This window comes from Argentina silus, assembly GCF_951799395.1.
Source record: "Argentina silus genome assembly, chromosome: 11".
Classification (NCBI taxonomy): Eukaryota; Metazoa; Chordata; class Actinopteri; order Argentiniformes; family Argentinidae; genus Argentina; species Argentina silus.
In genome coordinates this window covers 1,784,376-1,796,785 of record NC_139665.1, presented here as the reverse complement: position 1 = coordinate 1,796,785, position 12,410 = coordinate 1,784,376, and the positions used below count along the sequence as shown (strand labels likewise).

General features: G+C 48.5%; 1 protein-coding gene across 1 annotated transcript in view; it reads left to right on the top strand.

Annotated features, from left to right (window-relative positions):
- Window positions 1-895: 895 nt before the first annotated feature.
- The window catches only part of grin2da (glutamate receptor, ionotropic, N-methyl D-aspartate 2D, a), a gene marked incomplete at its 3' end in the record, with an annotated part of 31,264 nt that continues 19,749 nt past the window's right edge, over window positions 896-12,410 (top strand). Inside the window, exons 1-3 of the mRNA XM_083680533.1 lie at window positions 896-1,123; window positions 2,115-2,381; window positions 9,757-10,085. Coding sequence (XP_083536659.1) covers window positions 1,043-1,123; window positions 2,115-2,381; window positions 9,757-10,085 — 677 coding nt within the window. The 5' untranslated portion in view covers window positions 896-1,042. The remainder of the gene's footprint in view (window positions 1,124-2,114; window positions 2,382-9,756; window positions 10,086-12,410) is intronic.

Here is a 12,410-nt window from a genome sequence, read left to right as displayed (position 1 = left end):
TCCTCTCACTCCTGTCCTCTCACTCCTCTCCTTCTCTCACTCCTGTCCTTCTCTCACTCCTGTCCTCTCACTCCTCTCCTCCTCTCACTCCTCTCCTCCTCTCACTCCTGTCCTCTCACTCCTCTCCTTCTCTCACTCCTGTCCTTCTCTCACTCCTCTCCTCCTCTCACTCCTGTCCTCTCACTCCTCTCCTCCTCTCACTCCTCTCCTCCTCTCACTCCTGTCCTCTCACTCCTCTCCTTCTCTCACTCATGTCCTTCTCTCACTCCTGTCCTCTCACTCCTCTCCTCCTCTCACTCCTCTCCTCCTCTCACTCCTGTCCTCTCACTCCTCTCCTTCTCTCACTCCTGTCCTCCTCTCACTCCTGTCCTCTCACTCCTCTCCTTCTCTCACTCCTCTCCTTCTCTCACTCCTGTCCTCTCACTCCTCTCCTTCTCTCACTCCTGTCCTCCTCTCACTCCTGTCCTCTCACTCCTCTCCTTCTCTCACTCCTCTCCTTCTCTCACTCCTCTCCTCCTCTCACTCCTGTCCTTCTCTCACTCCTTTCCTTCTCTCCTCAGGTCTTCTCCTTCCTCTGTGAACCACCGTGGCCGCCGCCGCCACTCTGCCCTCCGTCTCAGCCTTCATGGCTGCCAAGCCCGTCCTCTCCCTCCTATTGGCCGTGCTGGCCTGCACCGGGCCCGCCCGCTCCTCCCCGCCCCTCCTGCTCCGCCCCCGGGAGAGAGAGAGGGACTCGGGAGCCTTCGGCGGCATCAACATCGCCGTGGTCCACTCGGGCTCCTCCCTGCTTCCGGAGACGGCCACCGGGGGGACGGGTGCCACGGGCGCCACGGGCGGGCCGGGGGGGCCGCCGGGGAGGACCTCCACATCCTCGGTGACCTCGCCGTCGGGCTCGGCCAATGTGATCTGGCTGACGGTGAATGAGAGCAGCCCGGGGAGCCTCCTGCTGCAGCTGTGCGAGCTGCTCGCCACCACGCCACTCCAGGGCCTGGTGTTCGAGCAGGAGAGGCCGCTGCCCCCCAACCGGGCCCCGCTGGCCCCCATGCTGGAGTTCGTCTCCGCCCAGACCGGGGTGCCCGTGGTGGCTGTGGGAGGAGGGGCCGGCCTGGGCAGGGAGCCACAGGTAACCCGGACCGGGCCGCGCGGCCTATTCCTTCCTCTGTAGTCTCATCGGACTGCGATAAATCAATCCAATTATAGTTCATACAATTGATATGGAGCTGGCTAACCCTCTATAGGCTCTTGTCTGTGGCCCATTCAATTTATGATTGATTGAATAGTCGATTTTACCCCCAGAGTACATCTAGGAGTAATCTGCTTGCTGCCGTGGAGGTTATGAGCTGTGTCCTTATTGTTGGAGGTGCAGTCCAGAGCTGCTGGGTTTATGTTGCTGTCGGGCGTTTGATTGATCGTTTAACGTCACTGATTGCCAAGTACAACGCATTTTAATTTGAACGACACAGCTTTCCCCTGGTTCAGTTGTTTTAGATGGGTGAGATGGAAGGGAAGGAGAGGTGTAGAGGCAGCCCTGACAGTGATGACCCAGTACAGAGTACATCACATCCCTGATGATGGGAGACAGGGATAGACCCTCCTGGATAGACTTCACACAGAGGACACAAACAGGTTGAAAATATAAACAAAATAAATGAGGGCTCCTGAGATGCACTTCCTTCACCACTTCTGCCCATCCCAACATTCCCAAAATTCCCAACATTCCCGTCATCCCCAACATCCCCAACATTCCTTTCATCCCCAACATTCCCTTCATCCCCAACATTCCTTTCATCCCCAACATTCCCTTCATCCCCAACATTCCCTTCATCCCCAACATTCCCTTCGTTCCCTTCACCCGCGTTGCCGTCAGGCTAACAGTTAAAATGGTATGAGTATGAGTTGTGCAATTAGTGTATATATTTTATAATGTATGGTATGGTATAGTATGGTATGGTATGGTATGGTATGGTATGGTGTAGTATAGTATGGTATAGTATGGTATAGTATGCTATGCTATGGTATGGTGTAGTATAGTATGGTATAGTATGCTATGCTATGGAAGTGAATGGTGCGGTATGGTATCTTGTCGTAACGTGGTCCCCCGTACCCCCCTGTAGGAGACGGGCTCCATCTACCTCCAGTTCACCTGCTCCACGGCCCTCCAGCTGGAGGTCATCTTCGAGGTGCTGGAGGAGTACGACTGGACCTCCTTCTCGGTGGTCGCCACGCGTCACCACGGTTACGAGGACTTCCTGGCCATGGTGGAGGGGCTGACCGACGGCTCGTTCATCGGCTGGGAGAAGAAGAGCGTGGTGATGCTCAACGTCACGGACGACCCGGGCGGGGCGCGCACACGCCGTCTGCTGAAAGACAACGAGGCACAGGTGAGCGAGGAACTGAGGGATGGAGGGAGGGATGGAGGAGTGGAGGAATGGAGGAATGGAGGAGTGGAGGGATGGAGGGATGGAGGGATGGAGGAGTGGAGGAATGGAGGGATGGAGGAGTGGAGGGATGGAGGAGTGGAGGGATGGAGGGATGGAGGAGTGGAGGGACAGAGGAATAGAGGGATGGAGGAGTGGAGGGACAGAGGAATAGAGGGATGGAGGGATGGAGGAGTGGAGGGATGGAGGAGTGGAGGAGTGGAGGGACAGAGGAATAGAGGGATGGAGGAGTGGAGGGATGGAGGAGTGGAGGGATGGAGGGATGGAGGAGTGGAGGGACAGAGGAATAGAGGGATGGAGGAGTGGAGGGAGGAAATTATGTTATTATTATTATCATGCAGCAAGGTCACACTCAAGCAAATTGGACATCTGGTAAGGTGACCTAGCTATTGTGTCAAAACCTACCGTTGGGAAATGAGGGTGGGGGTGGTGATGGAGCAGGGTCGCCCCCCCCCCTCACCACTCCCCCCACCGCCGCCCCCACTCTCTCTTTCACACCCTCTCTCTTTTTCTTTTTTCCCTCCCTTATCCTGTCTCCATTGTGTGCTGCGTATGACCTCAGCCTTGGTTTGATGCGGTGCTGACCTCAGTCTTGGTTGGTGCATAGAGAGGCTAAATGGTTTTGGCCAAACGTGGTCTCTTAACTTTGAAGCCAAAAATCCACATTCATCAGACTTCTTTTATGAAATGGCCAATAAGTGTAACATGTAGGCTTGAAGTTTCTTCTTCTCATTAAATAGCATTTGGTTCACGGAACCTTTTCTCAAATATGTTGTCATCTCTGTCAAAATTGTAACATTCATAATGAACTTGTAGACAAGAGAAGCCAATGTGAAGACTGAGGACTCTTCAGATCAGCATGTTACACAGCGCTGTTAGATCTTCCGCCAGGGCTCTCCTGACTGTTCCTCTCCTGGCTGTTCCTGTGCTGACTGTTCCTCTCCTGGCTGTTCCTGTGCTGGCTGTTCCACTCCTGGCTGTTCCTCTCCTGGCTGTTCCTCTCCTGACTGTTCCTCTCCTGACTGTTCCTCTCCTGACTGTTCCTCTCCTAGCTGTTCCTCTCCTGACTGTTCCAAAGTCTAGACTGAAAACTAAAGGTGACCAGGCTTATGCCATTAGGACCCCTAGACATAGGAACAGCCTGCCTGAAGACATAAAGCTGGCAAACTCTCTTAAATCTCTTTAAACTAGCATTTAATTGTTGTTAATTTATCTAGCTGTTTAAGTGTTATTGTGTGATGTCTATTGTTTGAAATATTATTTGATTAGTCTGTTTTAAAGGCACTATATGCAGGATTGCCCTTGTTTCACTGCAATGGGAATTGCAATGACAATTCAGAATAGTGTCTCCTCCTCTCTCCCTCCCCTTGCTCAAGGCAAACTACTTTTAACTGAAACAATTAATCTGTCAATCATTTTTATGTTTTTTGTCCAGCGAATGTCTTAATTACATGACCTTGAAACAAGCAAAGGACCTCTGTGGTTGAAATGCAGTTATTATTCAGTTTGAAAATGTGGGAACGGAATGGAACACGGAAATAAGCCAGCCAGTGGAGACACTCACACTTCCCCAAACAATACTCAGACAAGGCTGTAATGTCAAACAGGATGTTTACTAGGAAACATCTTCAGAATACATTTTACAAACTTAGTTGCACACAGAGGCTTCTGCTGCTTAGGTCAGCTTCCTCACTGAGGAACGCTTGCAGCTCCCAGGCAGTACAGGGTAGGGTACAGTACAGTGGGTAGGGTACAGTACAGTGGGTAGCCAATGAGCCACACAGGTTACACACCGACAGCAAATGGTATACGCCCAGAAATGTCCTGAACATTTTGCAAAATTCAGGCAGAAGGGCGGGGTCTTGGCAGGTGCACGCGCTGTCACAGACTGCCAATGCATCATAAGTCATGATTCAGCAAGGTTATTAAGTGATGTTATCAAGGGGGAAAAAGCTACATATTGCACCTTTAAATAGTTTTATTTGGTTTTGCCTGATTCTCAATTATATTATTATTTGAATGTTGCTTTCCTTCTGTTTGGAATTTTACTTCCTGTATGTATGTACTTGCTGTATGTATTTCTATGATTTATTCTCTTGTTAAGTACCACTTTATAACCTTGCATAGAACAGCGCTATACAAATAAAGGTATATTACTATTATTATTATTATTATTAGCTGAAAAAATCCTGATGGGAAAAATGGGGATTTTCCTCTCGAACCGGAAGTAAGTTTAATGAACTCAAACTACATTCTGACGTCACTCCTCAGAGCTCTGTGACAAGCACTTCTAAGCAAGTTGATTCTGATTGGTTACCACGTTAACCTTAGGGTTCGACCAGGAGAGCAATCTCAGGGGAGAGATTATAAAGCCGGCCACACCATGTGGCCATGGGGAGAACTGCAGTGCCATAAAATATGTTTCCCCGTTAAAACCCATGTTAAACTTTGAATTACATCTGGCCAAATAAGACTATTTTCGACTGGTTTTCGATTTCCATTAACACCAGTCAAAATCCAAGCACCTGGTCGACCCAGAGGGACTGCACTGTCTTCATGTTACATCCCCCATCCAGTCGTCTCTGAACAGATGAAACCATGGGAACAGCTGTGAACCACCTGATTCTGGAATGACACTATTTGTCACTGTAACTCCCTTCACTATGGCTCCGGTCAATACCACCAATCCCCATCATACCAGGCAAAGATGGCCGACCTAGAACCTCAGCACCCGGGAAAACAAGCCAATCTCAACCACACGCACAAACCTTTCATGTTGGATTTCAGACCACTTTCTCCCCAGCAGCGTCTGTGTTCATCACACCATCAGTACCTGGCACTGAAGAGAGGACGCCAGCAGCTCTCTCCTCACCTCTGTCTAACTCATCAGGAGGCCAACCACACACAGCTGCAGCTGTCCACACCTCCTCCTCAACCCGAAGCGACATCACTGGTGCCACAGATGTATCTGGATCCAGTGCTCTAATACTACAACCCCCTCAATATCATGACTCTCCACCAGAGGCACATCCACCAGAGGCACATCCTCCAGAGGCACATCCTCCAGAGGCACATCCTCCAGAGGCACATCCTCCAGAGGCACATCCAGCCCCATCAGGGTTCTGGGGCTGAAACACAATGAACCAGGGATGGAAGTTAAGGATGTTGGGTACTGGCCAGCAGGGCTAGTACACTGCAGTTTCTTTTTTACATTTACATTCATGGCATTTAGCAGACGCCTTTATCCAGAGCGACTTACAACAAATACATTTGTTTTAGTAAGTGAATCATCTATCCAACAGTCATCATAAGATAAAGTTCACACCAGGGGCCATAGGCAGTCGTAATGCCAGTAGGCTATTATTATTATTTTAAAATGTATTTTATGAGCAGGAGAGAACTTGTACAGGGGGGGTGAAGAGGTCTCTAGGGTTAGGGTTAGTATAGGGGGGGTAGTGAGGGTGAAGCGGTCTTTAAGATGTAGCCTGAAGAGATGGGTTTTCAATCTACGGTGGAATAATACCTTATATGGTTTCTACTCGCCTGATGACATTGTACAAGCCGACTGTCCATAGAGATGCATAATATTTTGATATTGTCTATTATCTGATGGCTAGTTTACTTTCCATCCCTGCTTCTGGGACTGAAACACAATGACCTCTTCATGGTCACACTGACCGAGGTCTTCAACCTCAACATCACCCCCGCTCTGCAAAGACACTCTGTCAGTAAATCAATAGAAATCAATACACAAATCACTCTGACAACATCCTCGTCAACCTGCAACCTGCTAGATTGACAAAATAGAGTTTCAGCTGCTGTCTACTCGGCCAACGCTGTCTGCGTGTTGCACATTTGAATAATCTGGATTAATAGGAGGTGCCGTACCATTCACACTAGTCTGAGCATGCTCCAACCCATGAGTTGTAGAAGCAGCATTTCCCCTCTCTGGTGCCCCTAACTCCAAAACCACCCTGGGCACCTGACTCGTCACTGGGGTAACACCAACCCGGTTACTGGTGGAAACTGGTTCCTCAGCAAATGTCTGTGGATGTATAACTAGACGGAAATTGCCTTCCAGCTCCTCTTGCATTCACTCTCCCTCTGCTCCAGATCTGCCAACTCAACTCCTGATCACTTTTAGGTCAAACTTTCATCTGAAGTTCAATGCAAGGTTCCCCATAATCCTCCCTGAGCCGCAAAGCAGTGGGGGTCCCTTACCAACTGTACAAACTTCACACCCTGCTTTTTTTTTTACATGCTTCAAATTTCTCTTTTCTCTCTTAATCCTCAACTCTCATCAATCCCTGCCTCCTTTTTGTGCTGTAATAATGGCAGTAACCTGTCCACCATATCCCATTACATCATCTCTGGCGTGATTGTAACCTCAAATAAATGTGCTACTCTTTGCAACTGAGCTTCCTTAAAGTCATATGTCTGCTTTAAATCCACTCTCTGTCCTAAAAGCCTCAATGTCTCAAACTCAGCCAAGATCTCTGATAGATCCGAGGAATTGCCTCCGGGAAGCGGTCAGACTCACACATGACTGTAAGCAAAAACTGATTTCCACTCTTGGTTCTGCGCAATGGGTCCTCACAATCCACCAGTACGCTATGGAATGGTTATATATATGGTTATATATATGGAATGGTTATGTATATGGTTATATATATGGTTATATATATGGAATGGTTTCCCGATGGCTGGGATAGGATATAACGTGGTGAGTGGAATCGTTTGACTAACATGGCAGGACATACAGTATTTTTTACGTAAGACGTCTTTCTTTAGCCCTGGCCAGAAGAAATGCCTGAGCACACAGTTGCATGTTTGTTCACCCCTAAATGACCAGCAAGGGGGTGTTGTGTGCAAGGCCGGGGACATCAGAGCGATATAATGAAGGAATAACGATCTGGTCCACCGCTCTCTCCAGTCAGCTGACGCACCATCAAACAAAGGCAAACCCGACGACTTCCAGACGTGAGGTTTATCACCCTGGCGTGGAGGTCTCTCCTGAAACACAGCTCTACGAGTCAGAACATATCCATCAGCTAACAGGGCAGCATCGGCAGCAGTGGAGGTTTTCTGTTCGCTGAGGTAATTGGTTACACATTCTGGGACACAGTTTTTAAATTCCTCTTGAAGCGTCAGATCTCTGAGACGTTCAGTTATCTTCACCCCCTGGGCAGAACACCAACGGTCAAACAAACCCCTGCTTTTCACTGGCAAAATTCCACATAAGTCAGGTTATCAGTTTCTGATAGCGCCAGAACTTCTGACAGTAAGCCTCAGGCCCCAATAAGCTCTCAACACAGCAGTTTTTACCATCTCATACTCAAGGCTCTATTCCAGTGTCAGAGGACAATGCATCTCCCGTGCTCTACCAGTCAATACACACCACAATGGCTTTGCCAAGACATTTTTCGCCCATTTCAGAGTCAAGGCAACACGATCGAAAGTGGAAAAGTATTTATCCGCCTCTGCCTCACGAAAACTATCGATCCGGATACTCCTACCCCCATCAAACTTTGATCACCCTCCTGTAACCTTACCTGATCACTAACAGCATTCACCTTCTGCTGCTTCATCTCTCTCCGAGACTCAAGGTCGACACTTTTTAGCATTTAACTCATGTTGTGATTAACTCTGTCTCTTGTGATCTTTCAGCTTTAACTCATACCCAAGCTCCATACACATAATCCTCCACATAACTTTTGTTTGGTTTAAGTCCTCAGGTGGAGTAGCTAGATGTACAGCCTTGCCAGTGACTAGCGTAGGGAACTGTCTAATGATCACCAGCAACCTCCGCCACAACAACAGAACTCCTTTGAAAAATGAGAAGACAGAAAGCAACAACTACGAAAACAATACGGGGGATTGGAAAAACAAACTAAAGGGTTTATTAAGAAAACTAAAGAGACACCGTTTCAAAAAAGACACTGACAAATAAACAAAGCCAACATGGGAGAGCGCTGTGCCCTTCCTCTGTAACTCAAACCAACCTTGGGCTGCTTGCTTAGCCCTCTCCTCAGGTGCAAATGATTACTAATCAGCGAACCAAATCAGCCGGAAGGGAGTAACACGGCCACATAATTGTGGATTTAGATGAGATTACTGGATTGATTGATCTGTTTTCGCGGTGGCTGCGTGCGGGACAATGTTTGTTTGTTTGTTTATTTGTTCATCCCTCCACACCTATCTAGTCAAAAGGCCCACACTCATGAAAAATATACTCACAGAACGGATCCACTGAGTGGAGCATTAGTCATTCTTGGAGCTATCTTTGAAAGTAACGGCAGATATAGCTGAGAGCAATTCTCAATAAAATGTGTCGAAAGGTTGTTCGAGTCGCCGGCAAAGAAGCCAGTTAAGGCGGTCCGGAGGGTTATACTTAACTCTGGGCGCGTACTTCAGAAACGGGCCGGGCGCGTCACGCTTCCTATGCTGTGTGAAGTGTCATGCGTCACGGCACGAGGGAAATTGCTTTAGGAGAAGCTAAGAAAATAGAACGTATCGGCCAAAATACACATACTTTGACCTACATTTTTCGGACTTGAATCATTGTGCAGCACCAGGATGTCAGAAACAGCTAAAGAAAACGTCACAGTGACTAATGTGAGCCTTTAAACTCTTTTAACCCTTTTGTGTCGATCCAGCTATATGTATTAGAGGAAGGACTCAATTGGGAAGGATTGGCTTAATGTAATTATATTTATAGCATTCCACACGACAAATGACATTGAGTATCATCTCTGACACTGAAGCGTCTTTTAATGCGTTTACAGCACAGTAGGAGAAGGGGGGTTTAGGTATTAGAAATCTGGTCTGTATGTTCTGGACCCGGTATTTTAGAACATTTAATCTAGATCAGAATGATCCAGATTCTTTTGCGCTATCCAGTGGATCAGATCTATCAGATTGTGAGCAGTGTAGGGGAAATCAGCCATCTTGATCTGATCCTGGATAGCAAAAAAGAATCCGGATCATTCTGATCCAGATTAAAAAATAAATAAATACTGGGCCCTGGGATCAGATGCGCCAGAATCATGCCAGACTCTGGCCTAACAAACCTGGACTTTGGGCCCTGGGTCAGAAACACTCCAGACTCTGGCTTAACAAACCTGGACTCTGGGTTGATCTCCCCCTTTTAAAACAAGCAATACAAAGCAACCCTCCAGTCACCAGCTCACATCCAGATCCCTCCTGGGGTGGGGATCGAACCAGCGAACTATCGATTGCTGGCCGGCCTCTCTAACCTCTACCTGCCGCCCCATTAAGTCCACTAATCCCTGTCCCCTGTCCCCTGTCCTCACTCCAGGTGCATCTCCTGTACTGCTCCCAGGAGGAGGCTGACCTGGTGTTCAAAGCAGCCTGGGCCTCGGGTCAGGCGGGACCCTCGCACATGTGGTTCGCTGTGGGGCCCGCACTGTCCGGCCTGGGCCTGGAGGGCCTCCCCAAGGCCCTGTTTGCCATCCGGCCCCGGGGCTGGAGGGACGAGCCCCGCACCAGGATTGCGAAAGGGGTATCGGTTCTGACCCACGGAGCCATGGCTCTGAGGAAGGAGTATGGACCAGCCAAAGGGCCACATTACGCCGGCAACTGCCAGACAGATGGCAACCGGACGCAGAGGGTGCCAGACAAGATCAGGTGAGAGAGACTCCCCAACTCTCAGGGGAGAACTGCTCAGCTGTGGCGGAGGAGTGTCACTGTCTGCCTGTTTCTCTCTCTCTCTCTCACTCTCACTCTCTCTCACTCTCTCTCTCTCTTTCTATGTCAGCCTCTCTCTCTGGCTCTAGGTGTCTACCCCCACCCCCTCCTCCCCTCCTCCTCCGCCCACCTTACCTCTGCCTCTCTCTCTTTTCATCAGTGGCATCTGCCTCCTCTTTCCCTCTGCCTTTGCCTCTCTCTCCTTCATTTTCTATCTATCTTTTTCCTGTCTGATTCCCCAGCAGTGTATCACAGCACTGGCTTGCTTGCTCTCTCTCTCTCTCTCTCTCTCTCTCTCTCTCTCTCTCTTTGCTCTGTCAGGGGCTCATACTCAAAGTGCCTTTCCTCAAAGTCCCTCTCTGTCATCTGGCAGGCTTGCCTGAAAGATACATGAGGCGCATCTGTGAGTCAAGTACATGATACATGTCCTGTGTCCATGCGAATAAAGCTAATTTATTGACTACTGTGGCGAGCTAAAGGAAGCCCTAATATGGATGAATTCGATAATGACTTGAAAGGCCTTAAATACCACCAATTTATTGCCACCTACTGTTCGTTGTTTGTTAATGCTGCCCTGCATAATGAACCCTCTAATTATTCCTCATTCAGTCGAGATAATTTTTATAATTATCCACCATCTCACAATTCCACTCTCTTTATCTCGCGGTTGTCCTTTCACCTGCCTCCACTCGACTGCAGCTCTGCGCCTCTCACCCCTGCGCCTCCTCCTCCTCCTCCTCCTATCTCTCTCCATGCACCGTGGTCTTTATGCATTGTTTTTTTTTTTAAACCACAGTCCAATCTCATCTTCAATCTCATCTCCTCCTCTCCCCCTCCATCCCTCCATCCCTCCCTCCCTTCGACATCTATTGTCAGTTCGCAGCTTCCCCAACCTCTCTCTCTCTCTCTCTTTCTTTCTCTCGCCCTCTCTCTCACCCTCTCTTACTGACTCTTCCTCCCCTCTGCTCCTCGCCCTTCCCCTCATCCCTCATCCCTCATCCCCAGGCCCGCTCCAGCAGTGATCTGATGCGCTCTGCGTTTTGCATGTAAATTGAATAATTGGATACGGTGGCATAATGCAGAAGGGGGGATATATATCTGAGGCAGACACAGTCTCCACCACTCCGCTCCCTGGCCTCTCCATCTCCTGAGCCATCTCTGTGAAGGCGGCGTCAACACAGTGACAAGCCAAACGCCTCCCCTGTTCCCCCCTCTGCGCCCCGGTCCCGTCGCTGCTAATGAAGGCGCTTGCGTCGGTGGCGTGACGGGAGTAAAGCCCTAATCGAGGGGAGCCGCCACTCCTGCTTATCAACATGCAAATTCGGCTCTAAAGAGAACATTAAAATCCTCTGAATGTTGTCTGATGTTCAAATAGCTACCCTGCCATCCAACCGTTTCCTCCTGTGGCTTCTCTCTCTGTCTCTCTCTCTGTCTCTCTCTGTCTCTCTCTGTCTCTCTCTGTCTCTCTCTCTCTCTCTCTCTCTCTCCTTTCTCTCTTTCTTTCCCAGCTTCTCTGCCTCTGTCTTTGTCTCTCTCTCTCATGCTATCTCTCTCTGTCTCTATCTCTCTCTCTGTCTGAATGCATTAGCCATTATGATTTGTCGCAAATCTATATTCAAATATTCAGTCGCTTCTGGTTGTTTGTTCACCCCACAATGTGTAAGGCATTAGAGAAACACATGTAATGTCGATGACTGTGTGTCGCCATGACAACATTGCAGCCACCGGAGGAGATCAGTGGTGTTGTGGAGTTGAAGTGAATGTTAACATTGACACACGGTCTTTTATCATCTTCTGAGCAAAGCAAATACTATAAGGTTGGGTGCATATTTTTGCATTTGTCAGCATGATTCTTATCCTCCAAAGTGTGATATAATCATCTGAATGGGGAATACACGGCTGCCTTCCACTTATTTTTTTTTATCTCTGTCTTGGCTTTCATTTCTTATGCGTTGGTTTAGAATTTTCTTCGCACTGTCTGTGTTCTCTTTATGAGCCGGTATGGGAATCCTCTGTGACCTGGGAGCGGTTGTTATTATGTGGATGAGAGGGGTAGAAAAAAACGAATAGGACCCCTTAGGATTCCTTTAAGTATTCCTCACATGCAGACATACATATTCGGGGCTCTCATTTGCATTGCATTAGATCTGTACTGTAAAATTGTCACACGGTTCTCAATGAAGACACATGAAAAGAGCAAGATATTCTCAAGCTATGGTCATGAGCTGGAATAATAATGATGTGTTATCCTACTGTATGTCATAT